The 16,285-nt window shown below is 42.3% G+C and overlaps 2 protein-coding genes across 5 annotated transcripts in view; one reads left to right on the forward strand and one right to left on the reverse strand.

Annotated features, from left to right (window-relative positions):
- Nucleotides 1-5,885, forward strand: part of LOC126406618 (serine/threonine-protein kinase MARK1-like) — a 41,522-nt gene extending 35,637 nt beyond the window's left edge. Inside the window, exons 13-19 of one of the 4 annotated variants that reach the window (XM_050071025.1) lie at nucleotides 126-307; nucleotides 485-576; nucleotides 701-841; nucleotides 1,043-1,294; nucleotides 3,359-3,385; nucleotides 4,026-4,070; nucleotides 4,182-5,885. In XM_050071025.1, coding sequence (XP_049926982.1) covers nucleotides 126-307; nucleotides 485-576; nucleotides 701-841; nucleotides 1,043-1,294; nucleotides 3,359-3,385; nucleotides 4,026-4,070; nucleotides 4,182-4,527 — 1,085 coding nt within the window. In that variant the 3' untranslated portion in view covers nucleotides 4,528-5,885. The remainder of the gene's footprint in view (nucleotides 1-125; nucleotides 308-484; nucleotides 577-700; nucleotides 842-1,042; nucleotides 1,295-3,358; nucleotides 3,386-4,025; nucleotides 4,071-4,181) is intronic. The other 3 variants (XM_050071027.1, XM_050071026.1, XM_050071028.1) reach the window with 3 other exon arrangements.
- A 15-nt stretch (nucleotides 5,886-5,900) lies between these two features.
- On the reverse strand, nucleotides 5,901-13,888 carry LOC126406620 (leucine-rich glioma-inactivated protein 1-like). The gene is made up of 8 exons (XM_050071029.1): nucleotides 13,063-13,888; nucleotides 12,795-12,866; nucleotides 12,194-12,265; nucleotides 12,041-12,112; nucleotides 10,145-10,216; nucleotides 9,552-9,721; nucleotides 9,277-9,441; nucleotides 5,901-7,817 (listed from the first exon to the last, which is right to left on the reverse strand). The coding sequence occupies exons 1-8, from the start codon at nucleotides 13,257-13,259 to the stop codon at nucleotides 7,000-7,002; spliced, it is 1,638 nt and encodes a 545-aa protein (XP_049926986.1). The 5' UTR covers nucleotides 13,260-13,888; the 3' UTR covers nucleotides 5,901-6,999.
- Between the last annotated feature and the right edge of the window lie 2,397 nt (nucleotides 13,889-16,285).

The raw sequence follows: 16,285 nt of genomic DNA on the forward strand, positions 1-16,285 counted from the left end.
GTAACGAAGGCCCTGTCCGTGTTTGTTCCTTGTCGTCTGATGATCCCTGATATTGGAGCTGTAGAAAAAGTGATATGTTTGGGGGAAATTTTAAAAGTATCTTCCCATGTGTGCGTCTCTTATAGTTGGTCCATCTGTGCCCCCGGCAGTGTCGTACACGAAGCGCGGTCAGGCCCTGAGTGTGGAAAGTGACCACAGGGAAGAGTGGGACGGAGCGCGCCGGCTGGAGCTCAGCACCTCGAAAGGAGATGTACCTGCTTCACCACTGGGAGTGCAGGAGAGGAAGAAAACTACAAGTGCTGTGGGGGTGAGGAAACAATTGCTCAAAAATGTCCACCATGTAAAGAAAAAAAAAGATATTTAAGGGAAAGTAAACAGTTCAAAGGTTTTTTGCCTCATTATTTTTTCACTTCTTAGGTAACCGGGTGTCACCAATACTCAGTCTTACAAGCTTTAACATGTTGTCTCTCTTTCCAACAAACAGACCAATGGATCAATGACTCGCAGGAACACATATGTGTGTGAACGATCCTCTACTGACCGCTATTCAGCTATTCCCAATGGCAAAGACAGCAGGTAAACAAACAGACACACAGCCTTTTTTCAGTCTCGTCCAGGCCATGTTTCTGTCTAATTCTATAACACGTGATATTGTACAAATGACCATGTTTTGGTGAAATAAATTCATCTTGGTCCCTAGTTTAACCGAGGTGTCAGGGAGCACCCCATCGACTGCAATGAGCTCCACACGACCTCGCCACACCAAGTCCATGTCATCGTCAGGGCATCCTTCAAAGAGCACACTGCCCCCCATCGACGACAACACAGAGCTGAAAGCCAGGTGAGCAGCCTGATCATCGCCTGGCCATCTACAATAACTGTGGCCATCATGACTGTGTATTTTTTCTGTAAAAGTGTATTTGTGGCAAAGATAGTGACACTGATAGTGTGAGTTAAATTGCAGTGCATATACAGCAGGCATGTTGATCCACAGAGTCTTTTGACACATGTAGTGATTTCTCCTGTCATGTTTACGCTGCAGCTCCTCTCCACGGGGTCCCTCCACCTCTCCGTCTGCACACAGTATTAGCACCCCAGAGAAGAACCGTTTCCCTCGTGGTACCACCAGTCGCAGCACTTTCCACGGAGCTCAGCTCAGAGACCGACGCAGTGCCACCTACAACGGCCCCCCGGCTTCGCCCACATTGTCCCACGACACAGGAGCTCTCGCTCAGCAACGCAGGGGCACCTCCACTGGGATCATCAGCAAGATCACCTCCAAGTTTGTCCGTAGGTCAGTGAAGACAAACGACTGCACAAATGAGATAAATGCTTGTACTTAACACTTCTTGCACCTAAGGTATTCAAATTCTCTTTGGCAGGGAACTTAACTCTCACAAAACCCTCAGGAATAAAACCCAAAGTGTGCAACTTAATACTGCCTGGGTGAATAAAACACTGTGCTTCAGTTTCAAAGGAATTGTTCTGTAATCAGACAAACTCATGGATGTCATTTTATGTATTTGCATGCTATCTGAAGGTATGACTGATCTTTGCTTAATTTCTAGTCACACAAAATGACAGTTTGACCAATTAGCTCTGCTCAAATTAGGAAAAAAACACTTTATGCTTCTTCAAAGATGGATGACTAGTCCAACTAAACACTAAAAGGGTAATTAACATTTTTACTGTTTGTCATCTGCTTTCATTTTTACACGCACCCACATTATGAATCTTACTATGCGTAATATCTTATTCTTAATAGGGCTGCAACCAACATTTTTTTCCATTGTTTATTAGCCTGATCTGTCTACTATTTTCTGAATTAATCGAATAGTTGTTTGGACTATGAAGTGTCAGAAATGGTGTAAAATTTCGATCAGTGTTTCCCAAAGCCCAAGATGACGTCCTCAAATGTCTTGTTTTGTCCACAACCCAAAGATATTGGGTTTACTGTCATAGAGGAGTAAATAAAACAGGAAATATTCACATTTAAGAAGCTGGAATCAGATAATTTTTACTTTTTTTTCCTAAATAAAAAAATATGACTATGATTAATCTATTATTGAATTAGTTTGGAGTCAGTAGTTGACAGTTAATCTATTAATTAATTAACTGTTGCATCTGTAATTCTGAATATCACACAGTCATGCTTCTAGCAGCTCTGTGACACTGCACTTTTTTTTTTTAATCATTTTAACAATACACAAACACAGACATAAGAAATACAGGGCAGAAAAATAAGGCAAGGAAAACAAATAGATAAGCATTAAGTAGTAGTAGTAATAATAATGAGTAATGTGATGTGTTTACACTGCAACATTTTGAGCTAAATGCTCACGTCAGTATGCTAACATGCTGATGTGTAGCAGGTAAAATAATAATACCAATGTCACTCCCGGTGTAGTTTAGCATGTTAGCATTGCTGGCATTTCTTGCTAATTAGCACAAAAGACATTGCAAGTATAAATGAGCCTAGTAGGAATAGTTTTGCAGGTATTTAATCAAGAGATGCAACGGTATGAGATTTTCACAATACGATAACCGTCTCAAAAAATATCACACCATCACAGTATACAGTATTCCACAGTTATCATTATTATTATTAGTTATAGTGACTCTAAATGGCATGAAAACAAACATTTTTCAGCAAAAGCTTTTTTAGAATTAAAACTTGAAACCATGTTTTAAATGAAAGTATGTGTAAGAGGAAAGGAGATGCACACATGATTCTCCCACCACTTGCATTTTTTTCAGTATCGTAGATAAGCAAATGTACAGGGTATGGTAACAACCAGTTTTCAAACCACTGTACACTGTGGAGCCAGTAGGCCTATACTGCTGCAGCCCTAATTTACTCATAAACCAGTACGGGACAAATTAAATGGCTAAAAATGACTTATGCTAAGCTATTAAGTAGTATTACATGAGTAGTATGAAATTCTCAATAGTATCGTGTGGCTGTCAGTCCCTTAAATGCTCAGAGTTAAGTTAAGTGAAGATATTCTATTCACCTTCAGAGTGCATGCAGAGACATAAAAAATCATCCATGTATTTGTACGTCTCTGGTTAAGCTTAAAAAATAGTAAAATTCCCCCAAAACAAACTATTTGAAGAGATTTAAGGAGTTGTGAAAGCAAAGAAAGCATCACACGCTCTCCCTGCCTCTTTAGCACAGATGCACTCTCTGATCTACTCCCAGTCCTTAGTGCTCATTATACATCCACGCTGTTACCCTTGGTTGTCAACATGACAAGCAAAGGAAAAGACCACATCATGCAGATAGCTCCTTGTGTCACCTTCACGCTGGCCCATCTGCTAGAGGCTCACAGCTTTCTCTCCTTCTCTCCCTGCATAGAGCTCTGTCTTTCAGGTCGACCCGGAGGTAGGAGAACACAACGCTCGCTGCACCTGTCCCCCCTGTCCAAAAAAAAAAAAAAAAAAGACTGTCCCCACTATGACCTTGGCCCATGTTTCCTTAACCCCTTACGTATTTGCCCACTACACCACATCCTTGCCTACTGACACCCTTGTTATGCCGTGTACTACCTTCCCTTGTGTCCACCGCCTCGAGAACAAACCTCACGGCTCACCAGCTTTCCCTGTACTAAGCTCTGCCACGATATCTGCTTCTCAAGCCGCTGGCTTTCCTCTCCTTACTCTCCCCCCGTCTTCACACTGAGCTTAAGAGAAAAGATCAGGCATATTATGGAGGCCGAATCAAAGATTTAGAGCCCCTTTTCCACTCCTTGCAGATCAGTGGGGATTAAGGAAAGGTAGCGTACAGTAGATGGGATGATGCATTTGGTTATTGTGAAGGAGCTACATTATTATGTGATTCGAGAAGTCACAGTCACCTCATTGTGTGCTGAACCCTGATACCCAGGAGTGTGGATTCTTCCCTGGCATGATGCCTGACACCCCTCTCTGTGTCCAGTGATGATGGGGCTGGTGTTTGTAACGGGTGGGGTGCTCATGTTGACATCAGCTTGTGGGAGTAACAGTGTATTCCTGGTTTATTTCAGGGTGCCTAGTGAGGGAGAGGCGAGTGCCAGGACAGAAACACCAAGGTGAGTATTTGATTGAGACGTAGATTTCTTAGAAAGCCTGTCACCGACCTCCTTCAACGCCTCTTTCCATCGCTCTTTCTCTCTTCTTTCTGTCTCCTGTTGTTGTTGTAGAAGTGTGTCAGGTGATGCTAAGGACGAAGGTGGTCGGGACTCCAAACCTCGCTCGCTTCGCTTCACTTGGAGCATGAAGACCACCTCCTCCAAGGAGCCCCCCGAGATGATGAGGGAGATCCGAAAGGTTCTTGACGCCAACAGCTGCGATTACGAGCAGCGCGAACGCTTCCTGCTTTTCTGTGTCCATGGCGACGCTCGCCAGGACAACCTGGTCCAATGGGAGATAGAAGTGTGCAAGCTGCCCCGCCTTTCACTCAACGGCGTGCGCTTCAAGAGGATATCGGGCACGTCCATCGCCTTTAAGAATATCGCCTGCAAAATTGCCAATGAGCTCAAACTGTGACGGCAGATGGAGTCCCAGTCGGTTTTTTGGTGAGCTCTGGTTACGGTCTCATCTCATCACTGGATTAGTGTTGACTTACAGGACAAAAATTCAGCACTGAAGGTCCTCACCTCGCAGAATCAGGGTGGACTCGGCTGGTAATGTGCAATACTGGCCACGAATGTACTGTACAGGGTAGTGGATCAGAGAGATATTGCAAGGTTTAACCTCTGTGACAGAGAGATAGCAAAAACAGCTAAACCCTTCACCCCTTTCTTTTTTTTCTCTTCCGTCCGGTCCTCTGTCTCTCTCATCAGCCCGCTGCTCCTCGTCATAGCACACATTCATGTAACACATGCAGTATGCAACTGAAGATGACCATCCTGCAATAATGTTTTCAGTCTCTTTTTCTAAACGCCTACTACAAGATCTACTCCTCGCTGAATAACCATTAAAATTACTGAAAGCTAAAATAGCCGCTTTTCCACCTGTGTTAAGTCAGTATATAGATCAGGCTGGAGCCCATACTAAAACTATGTAAAAAGAGAATTGTACTGTATGCATAACATCTGCAGGTACTGTATTGTATATTGATTTTGCGTTCTGTACAGAATTTTATTGTCAATACTGTCTTTTTTCATGGGATTTCAGTTCTTTCCTAATATAATTGATGTCTCTTAAAGCATTATCCTTTCAGTCTGTGAGTTTTTCTTTTTTTAATTCTTTTTTTTAAGAGCCACCATATGAAAATAGTGTTTTTAATTTTATTTAAAGAGCACTAAATTATTTTGTGGAGTATTAAGGGATGTGTTCCCTTGCCTTTTATGTTATATTTTATTTGCCTATGGAAAAAAACACTAAGTTGCACCACATAGACTTGAGTAGTGACTTCAGTTAAAACTGAAAATGTGTTCACTTTATTTTCTCTCAGCAGTAGGTAGGTGATTCGGAGATCCTGCTGCAATTGCACAAGTTTTCCAGGGTGATGTGTATGAACATGGGAGTATGCACCTGTATTTCTTTCATGTTAGTTTGGTAGTCCTCAATTACAAAAAAATGCAGGGGTTAAATCGGCCTACTTTAGAAAGCGGAGGACAGGACGTCTTTATCCAAAGGACTGAAGATGCATGAAAAGTCAAACAATCACCCCAAAAGAAGCAGTTTGTCTCATGGAGCCTTTCTAAAGAGTCTGATTTAGTCCTCCCACCAGTGTGATTGTGCAGGTACTTGTGTATCTCCTTGCTTGTGTTTTTCTTTTTTTTTTTTTTTGTAATTCAGCGGATTTTATTGTATTTATTCCATTACATTGTAATGTGCTGCTTTGTAGAATTGAGGCGTGCACTTTGTCGGAGAAAATAAAAAGGATTTTATTTGTTTGTATTTATTTTTTATTTTATTTCTCAGATCTGAAACCAGAGTTACACAACTAACTTCAAGATGACAGTTTCCCTCAAGCGATGAAGTAGATGTGTTAGTGCGTGTTGTCTTGCTTTGAGGACCGGGTGTCGGCGTTTCACACTGAAGCAATGTCATGCTACACAGTGCCAGCAGGGAGCTCAGATGACAGTTAATAATGTAAACCTTTATTGACTCTAAGTAGCATGGCATTAGTCAATAACTTAATCCTAATCATGACACAATCAATGTATATTGCATACGTATTAGTCAAAGGTAAAGCATTATGAACAATATCCTCAGTTTTTTCATTTCAGTTCCTTTAAGTGTGTGAAAATAGCTCCTGTGTGTGCCCAAAATGTTTTCCATACTTCTTATGAAAAACTGTAATTTCAATAATTTAAACATTATACAAACCATTAAAGATAAAAATGTGAGTTGCGAGGATTTACAGGTAGATTCTCACACAACATTTCTGTTGATATTTTCCCAAATTATAAACATAAATCATTCTCCTTAACAAATATGTATCGAACTGGTGTGGTCCCTTCTTAAACTTACAAAAGCTTCATTTACAAATCTTTTTTAGCGTACAAGTGGAAAGACAGAAAAATGTAAACATTTCGATTTGGCAGATTTGTTCAGTTAAACATGTTAATAGGATAAAAAGTACCGTTACTTTCTGTAGATAAATATATGAGATTACAAATGTATAAACATTGCTGAGTCACATGAAAAGCTGAAAACACAAAAAAATAACCTACTGGCGAAATTTAATGGATTAATGAGCATGGATGTTGCATTCGTCAGGATGGGACGGCCTGTGTGAGGCCCTGGTCATGCATTAATGTCTTGACAACATGTTGGGTTTAATCCTAACTTAAGGTGCATGCATTGAACTCAACATGCATCTCAGTCAAATGCAATTTGGTTGAGATACATGTATTCATCATAACGTATCATGCACTGATTTCAGTGGAAGATTTTTTAAAAAAAGAGTAATGCCTGCCTTGCTTAAGTTAGGATCACCCTACTGTTGCCGTGTTGTCTGAATCTGTTGCAGACACCACTCAGAGAACCAGTCATGAAAACAATCACTCAATTGCTCAGATCGATGACCAGGTGCTCATAAATCTGAGTTTTCCCTTTGAAACTGGAGGCCAGCAGGAACTGCCGGTTGTCTATGGAGACTGGAGAAAAGGCCCTCGGCGCCTGGATGTTCACCTCCTGGAAATGGACAAACTCGCCCTTCTTTGCATCCCAGCGGTACACCTGGGTGAAAGAGTAATCGCTGCCCAGGATTGCGTACTGCCAGGTGCCCACAGAGAAGGGCTGGAACACCATGGAGCCACGGGAGGGCATGGTCTGCAGCTCTCTAAAGAGGGCCCCATCCCAGCGCATCACTTTGGAGTCGCCGATGAAGCGTGTTAGACAGATATAGAGGTCGGATTTGACCTGAAAATGCTTCACGGCGTAGACGTCCTCCATCTCTGGGATGTCGGTGCGTCTGTCAAACAGCTTGGTGCTTTTGTTCCACTGGTAGATGACCGGCCTCTGGGAGCTGCTGGACAGGATCAGGTGAGGTTTGGAGGAGATCTCCATGTACTCCACATCAGTGTCCCGGTACCATGGGTGGAGTGACTGGTGGGAGTAGAAGCCATTGCCGTTCCACTTGTAGATGGTGGTGGAGCCAGCCTTGGAGCTGTCTGCTATGACGAAGAAGGACTCTCCATCGATGCGAAACGTCTCAACATCGTTTGGTTTGCGGATTTTGAGGATGTCAATGCCTTGGAGTTTGATGAATTTGTTGGCAGAGGTGTCACGTTTATAGATGTGGGAGCCACCGAACAGCTGAGCCACAATGACAAAGAGCTGGTTGTCAATGACCAGAGGTTTGCAAATCACTGTGGAAGTGCCTGGTGAAGAGAGAGAAATGAGAAAAACAACAGTTTGACTTTGTCTTGGATACATGTCTCCATCTAGTGGCTCCTCTTTCAATCTCACCCCTTAAACACATCACTCATTCACAACCACATGACAGCATATTTGAAATTACTTTTACCAGAGGTGGGAACAAGTCATTATTTTGCAAGTCACAAGTTAGTCTCAAGTCTTTGCACTCAAGCCCTGAGTCAAGACAGATAAGTCCCAAGTCCTCAACTTTGAGTTTCAAGTCCTAAACAAGTCACCAAATAATGTCATCTTAACAACATAACAATAATAGTATTATTAAATGCTTTTTAAAGTTTATATATTTATTTGCTGAAACAAGTTTGTTAAAAAGCTACTTAGCTGTGAAGCTAACATTAGCTAAGCATTAGCTCGCTATGTTAATATTAGCCTTGACTTACTGTTCTTTGTGTAACGTCAAATGTCAAACAAGTTGGAAGCTGTTGCGTCTTTGTCTGTATAATCTGACTCACACATTTTGCACACTGCAAGTCTTTATTTGTTGACCACAGCTTTGGTATATTTTTTTCCAACTCGCGCTCAGTAACGTAACATATTGTTATTTCTTCATGGTTTTCTCCTGCAACTGGACGAGATGCTGTCAGATTGGTTCAAAGTGGATCATCTAAGGAATTATGTGTCCACTTGGTGAGAGTGAATGGATCACTAAGTGTGCCTACTGGGCACAGGCTCTGGGGCCCAAAGTGTCAGGGGGATCCTTGGCCTTCCCCTGCAAAATATCACTCAAATTAACATATACCGTTTAGGTAGAATCTCAAAAAGACCACAAAGACATGCAAAGGAACTGCAAAGAAACATAAAATAACTACAAAAACTAGCAAAACAACCACACGGAGACACAAAATGACTACAAAGCCACACAAAATGACCAAAAAAGACACAAAATTACATCAAAGACACTCAAACTACTCCAAAAATACATAAAACAACCACAAAGATACACAACATGATGACAAATCCACACAAAACAACCAAAAACGGCCACAAAATTTACCTTTGAGACCCAAACTACTACAAAAAGACATAAAACAAACCACAAGGAGACATAAAATGACTACAAAGAGACACAAAACAAACAAAGTCCGTGTCTTGCTCCTGTGTAGGAGAGGCGGTGGGGCCCTTTGAATATTTGTGCCCAGATGCCCACTGTCTTCTAATCCATGACTCATGGCACATGTTTTAAATAACATACTTGTCAGTCTTGGGGTTTGGGGGTATGATGCATTTTTCAAGTCAAAAGGTGCAAGTTCAAGTGAAGTCACAAGTCACTGGTGTTAAAAGTCCAGCTCGAGTTCCAAGTCTTCCTTGATTCGTCAAGTTGAGTACAGTCATCAAATCCGTGACTCAAGTCTGACTCAATTCCAAGTCATGTGACTCGAATCATGACCTCTGACTTAAACTTACTGTCAATGTCGTCATAGTTTCTGAAGACCATCTCCACGTGATCCCACTCTAGAAAGCTGCATTTCCCGATGAAGGGCTGGGCAAACACCACATACTGGTCATTCCCAAAAGAAAATGCCTCCACAGATATGGATTCAAACTTCAGGGACTGATAGGAAGCAAACTCTGTGAGAGAAACAACAAAAACATGCTTTAATAACACTGAAAAAGTCAGAAGAAGCTGTGGTGACTGTAAGAAAAGTGAAGTTAAGTTGAAAGTATCTTCTGTACTCCACCTGTGGTGATGCAGTCGAAGGATTGTGGCACCAGATCATTGATCTTCTTGTCCAGCTGTGAGGCCGGGCCTTTACAGTAAATCTGATCCACTGTAGCATTGGTGCTGTATATCCACTCCACCAACCACTTCAGCTTACAGTCACAGGTGAACTGATTCCCTCGCAAGTCTCTACAGGGGAGAAAACCATCAATCTGACTTCAAACAGGAATGCTCTAAGCTTTTTGAATGAAGTTTTATTTTCAAACGCTGCAGTCATCGAGTGTAACTGCTGGCTTTGCTCTCTGGCCCTCACAGCTTCACTCCCTGCTCTCATTAATATCAAGAGGGACCATAAAGGAGAGCTGAACATCTTCAGCGGGTGATAGATTGCAAACTATCTCTCTTCCTCACTGCTGCATGTAATTTTAATGGCGTCAAAAGCACCACCCACACATTTTTCAAGCCTTGGCTGAAGTGGAAAAATGATACAGAGTTCTATATTTAGAAGATCTCATTGTTCTCGATAGCATACATTATACTTGTAGTTATATAACCTTATGTAATTTATCTTTGTTTCCAGATGATGCAGGTTGAAATTCATACTGTACTCACACTTTCGTCAAGGCCTCAAGACCCTTAAACAAATCTTTGGGCAGAGTTTCCAGATTATTGTAGGCCAGACTCCTGAAAAAGAAGAAAACCGATCAGTGTTATTGTTCTCGTTTCGTCGTCTATTCAATGGACCTCCTGCCATCCTTCCATCTTCATACTATAAATGCAAATTTTCTGAATCTGTATGTTCATTTGCGAGAAGAACTTTCAATAGCTTGTAAAAAAAAATGTATGTGGTTATGCAGCGTTTTCTTGCAGAATGATATGAGGATATCTGTTAAAGAGCTTGGGCACATATTGCCACCCTGGAGACAGAAGGCAGGAAGATTGCTTATTGTGAGTTTGAGGAAACATTAAGCTATTTTTAGAGCTGCCTCCTCAGCCATTTTATGGCTCTCTCTGCTACAAAAAAGAGTAAAAATATTACATTTCTCTGTTGAGGAAGTTATTGCACTTCCTTCTTTTTTTTCTTAAGAACTTTGTTTTAAATACTGACATCAGCTTGTGTTTGTGCTCAACAGAAATCCTGGTTGGCTAACTTAACTTTTAATGGGTAATTTTCTGTATGTTTTGCTGACGTTTAGGAACTGAAGAGATTTTGCTGCCTTTACTAAATCTAAAACAAAATGTATATATAATGGGCCTCATGGGTCTAAGCTTTAGTGGATTTTTTTCCCCCTTAACCTATAAAGTAAATGTTAAATGCATAGTAATGGCTGTAGAACAATTAGTGTTTAGATTGGTTCCCTATGAGGCTGGCCTTGGCAATTCTGTCTGCCACTGGGTACAATTGCCCAGGAAAATGAAGGCTCAAACAAAGTGCGTCCACCAATGCACAACCAAAACAGAAGGAGGATAGCACTTTTGTTTTCCCCAGTTACAAAAGAGTGTCAAAGTAAGGGCCCTAAAACAACAAGTCGACAGTCGGCTGTCGGTCAATGTCGGGCTGTCGGTGAGCATCTTTCACCCTACTCTTTGTGTTGTGTCTTGCACCATTGGCCTTCATCTGTCCTTGTTAGCAGAAGGAAAATGGAAGTGAGGAAAGCAAACAAATGGCTCAAGTCTAGAGGGCATGAGATCGAAACAAACTTGTTATATCGAACCACTGAACTCTTTAGCAGAGATGCTTTGTAACTGTATTATTGTTCGCTAGCGCACAGTAAATATCCTGTGTTCTTTTCACATTGAGTTGTATTGTTAAGTAGTGTCTTGAATGTGGCCGTCCGACTTCCAGTTTCCAGTTTGGCCATGGCTGTATTCTTCGCGGTGTGTTCAGGTGCAACTTTTTGGAGAAGAGCAGGCAATGTGGGGCGACACAACAATTGGCCTATGTTGCAACTAGTTCTTTGATGATGTTTTGTTGCATCTGGGCCTTTAGTTCTTTGCAGTCACTACCCCCAGTAGTGGAAATTGCGGACGGTCATCAACCGAAGTAACTATGGAAATTAATTGCTAGGCTCTCAGAAAAACAGATAGCGATCCGGCTGTCTTCAAGACAGTGACATCAACAATAATACCACTTGGAAACAATAGAGGAAAAAGTTTCCAATTTTAGTTAGGCAGTGAAAGTGACAGGAATGGATTCATAATCATGTCAACACCTGCACAGCGTCACAGAAATGTGTGTGTGGCAATACATATTGCGTAATAAACGCTGTCAGCATTTCACTGGAGCAGTTCTTGCCTGCACCTGCAGGAAGATTACAACACTTTCTACTGATGCAAACAGAAACAGAAAGTTTCCTTAGATTCCCTCTTACAAAGACACCATCGGTGATATGATTATATATTCAAATCAGACAGAAATTGCATCATTATCCAACTGTATGCACCATTTTCTGAAGAAGAATAGCTCTATTTTTTGCACAGAAAGTAAGAAACACATTATATACTTACAGATGCACTAAGGTTTTCAGTCCGCGGAAAGCATGTGGTGAAATCGACTTGATCTGGTTGTTTTCGATGAACCTGCAAAAGGTGAATAAATGCATGAAAAGAGGAACAATCTTTTGGAAACAGCCTCCAGTATAAATTGTATCATCTACTCACAGATACTCCATATGAGGAAGACCAAGGAAAGCATCTTCGTTAATAGCTTCCAGGTTGTTGGCTGTGAAGAGGCTGTGCAGAGAGATCCATAATATTTCACTATTCCTGCTCACAAATTGGATAACAACAAGATGCAGATAGAAAACCCTATCTTCGTAACAGCAACCCAAATACATCAAAGACAAAGATCAATGCTCTATTAGGATTCCTGCAGCCTTACATGTCTATTTTGAAGGACATGGTGACTCAGTCAATACCCCACCCCATGAGACAAGAGCAGAGGGGGATTCCCTCCTTGAAAGGAGGGATTCCCCATTAATAAATCTCCTGGTTTACAATGTGCACTTAGACATGTAAAGGCAGGACTTAGGATGAATGCCCTGCAAAGAGACAGTTCTACTATGATATGAAAGGGCATGTAAGGAAAATATTTTAGTTAGAAAGGTATGATGACTGTTAAGGCCCCCATTCTAATCAGCATCCACTCTATTGTAATGTGTAGTGGGGAGATGTCTTCAAACATGGCGTTGGTCACCTCACTGGGGGACTGACAGCATGCAACAAAGACTGAAGAACAAAAAGCTCCAGAGAGATTTCTCACAGGAGGTGCAGGGCAGGCGTGTGGATGAAGCTCTCTTTCGGGATTTCAGTGAATTCAGACTTGACGAATGATCTGTGGAGGGGGAGAGGAGGACACACGACAGGCAGACACACTGGTTAGCTTTGAAAGCAAATACTCTTGCAATTTGCTCCTTGGATACAGTGCAGCAGCAGAAACCAGCACACAGAGACGAGTGTGTTGTGTAAATCTGTGTGACAGGAAACACTGGTTAGGAAATCTTCATAAAATAATGATAAATAAGACTTACAGTGATATGACATCGGGGGGAAAGCTGCGAGGGATCAGTCCTGCGCTTTCGCACAACGCGTTATCTTTGGTACATGTACATGATGCTGGACAGCGAGGCTGCCTGGCTCTCTTGCTGTCCACTACAAGTAAAACAGACGCCACTACAAGTACGCAAAGCCAGCACGATCTCTTGGGCATCTTGCGTGTATTCCCCATGCTTGCGAACCTCTGCCGGCACGACCTGCGCGTCGAAGAGCCCTACACATGAACCAGGGTCTCCTCTGTGGTTGCTTTTCCACTGCTGCTGCTGCTGCTGCTGGAGGCCAAGCGACGCGCTATCCGCTCCTGTTTATCTCCGCCAAGTGCCGTGCGCCGCCGCCGCCGCCGCCTCTCGCTCTGGAGGTGATTAAACCGGGCGCCCCGTTCGTCCACAGCGCTGTAATTACACTACACCCCCCCAGACGAATAAAAAAATCAATATCCCCTGTGACAATAACAAAATATAATCAGATTGGAGCTGTGGTGGCTCAAGCTGAAGAAAATACCAGCTGGCGCGGTGACAAACGCGGTGTGAGGGCAGGTGGGGATCCCAGCGGGAGCAGACGGAGCATCTCCATCCAAAACCACGCCTATGATTTCAGCCAACGCCACACTCTCCGTGTCGACCTCCCGGAGGATTCCGCCCAGTACGCAGCGGAATGGTGTAATTTTTCGTGAATCAGCGGGAGAAAATGAAGCCCTGACATGAGCCAGCGGATTGCTGCCTGTGGCGCAGACGCACACGGGCTGTCTATGCGGGAAGCGGGTGGGAAACCCAAAGAAAATTAATTGTCATCATGCAATATATTGTAGTGCTGGCTCCGTGTGCTCCACTTGATTGCAAACACACATAGCCTGTATTATCTTTGCTCCAAATGTCACCATCGTTTTTGCACATTTTTAGGTTTATTTCCTGGTTTGCACGCGGTTTCCATGGCGACTAGTGGATGCAAAATGCGGCTGCCCTTTGATGGAGGGGTGTGGGGAAGCCCTCCTGTCATCCTGACATCTGCTCTGCTTCAGTCAAATGGACCCCATCCCCCTCATACCCCCTCATCCCACCTCATCCCTCTCACAGACAAAGAACAGGTTTTGCTCACATCCTGTTTGTCTGCATTAAATTATGTTTATTTCCTTACACACATGGTAAAAACCTGCTCCTTTCCTTTTTTATTTTCTGTTTTATTACTATTAGACATTGCCTTCACTGTTATTACCCTGTTCTCTGATGCTGTGCCAGACGTGGAACTGGAGCCCTATAAGGTCTTCTTATTCACCATCTAATTTCACAGATCCCTCCAGAGTTGTAAGATTAATATGTTTACTTTCTGTGCCTGGCAGGGCTGCATGCGTCAGGCCCTTCTGGGAAGGAACATGTGCAGGGAGTTTGAAAGGGTCTCTGAATAAATGCATGGTGCTCTGGACTTTATTTGATTACACCATTTGATATCCAGTGTCTGTTTAAGATGATAATACAATTTAGCTTGTAAAAATAAAAGCAAAGGGGGGCAGGGTCGTGCTGTGGGAGCTGTTTTATGGGACGCTGCTTTCCTGTTTTAGAGGGGAGGGTGGAAGAATAAAGCTATTACCAGTGAGAAGGAGGCTGCTTACTTCTGAGAGGAGAGGGGAAATGTGTACATGCATGGAGGAGCTGAAAGAGACAGAAAGTGACAAATGTCTTTTCTCATAAGCAGCTTTTGGACTAAGGGGAGAACAGTGGATATTATTGTTGTGCTGCAAGATGATGGGTAGTGTCTTTGCTTCATAAATGCCGTCATTCATCGCCAGAATAGAACACACACTGTTCAGTAACTATTTGAGCACAGCGATGTCTGCAGCTATTGATACGCCTGTGCCTGGTGTTTCTGGCTGTTAATTGACTTTTGGGATCTATATTATTGGTTTTCTGCAACCAAAATATGACTATATGCATGTACATGACCTCAGTAATATGTCTCTACAGCTAAAAAAAGAGACTATAGCATTAAAAATAAATGTCTTTCCAAAGCAAACAATCACCTTTTCCTCGTTGCAGGTGTAAAAAAAACAGGCTGACTGTTTTCCCTGATGGCCTGACCTCCCCACTAGAGGGAAATGTAGAGCCTGTCAGAGGTGGATTGATTGATGAGCTCACAGCTCTTTAAAGGTATTTCTGAATAGTTTGATCCTGCATCTCCCTTCTTTCTTCTCTAGTTTACTCTTTATGATTTGTAATCTTAAATGAATTAATTGATAAGGTTTTTTAAACACTGTAAATTAGAATTACTATTCTACATAACAATCATTATCTGACAATCATATTCTTATCTACAAAATAGAAGATGCCACCATCCTGTTCCAGTCTACCTCCATCAGTGAAAGTAGAACATTAATAAGTGAACATATGTCTTGCTGTTTGACCTCTGGACCCACATGCTGTCTTAAGGTGTCCTGTCAGTCCACAAAGCTGGCTTACCTGCCGTGACGTGACTGACGGGCTTTTGTAACTGAGATGCCCCCTGCGTCCTGTATGAACTATGAAGTTTGCACGCCACCTGTCAGTCTCACACCGAGGGGATGATTCCCTAACATGGCAGTGACACAGGAAAACATGATTAGATAGTAAGTGTCTCCATTTAAATCTTTAATAACTAAATAAGTGGACATTAGGTTATGGTGAGGACACTGAAAATACTCAGACTTAAAGAGTTAAAAATGATTGTAATCTTGCACTCATTTTAACATTTTGCTACTCTGAATAGATTTTTGCAGTTATCCTCAGAAGCAGCAGGGAGGCAGTGATATCCTTTCCTGTGTGGGATTTTCCAGAGATATTCTCACATGACGCACCACAACATCTGCTAGCCATCCTTACTGAGTTCAAACAATATGCCAAAAGGTCAAAGGTCAGTGTGCATGACTGTGTATGCATGCTTTAAACAACCATTAAATCATGTTCACCCATGTAAACTGTAGCCTACAAGGGAGGATGTGATATACCCTCATGCTCAAGTACTCTTAGCATACCGTAAACTTGGTGTATTGGCTAGTCAAAGTGCATGAATATTCCTTTTGCTCATAACGCTGTATATTTACATTTGCTGAATGAATATCAGCAGACTGACAACAGCTCCAAATCAGTAACACGGGTCTCCTGTAAGCTTGTTAAGCAGTCGATTAAAAGGTGATGTTTGGTCAGTGCTGCTCTCCTAAACTGCTCCTTA

Source organism: Epinephelus moara, chromosome 19, assembly GCF_006386435.1.
Source record: "Epinephelus moara isolate mb chromosome 19, YSFRI_EMoa_1.0, whole genome shotgun sequence".
NCBI classification, from domain to species: Eukaryota; Metazoa; Chordata; class Actinopteri; order Perciformes; family Serranidae; genus Epinephelus; species Epinephelus moara.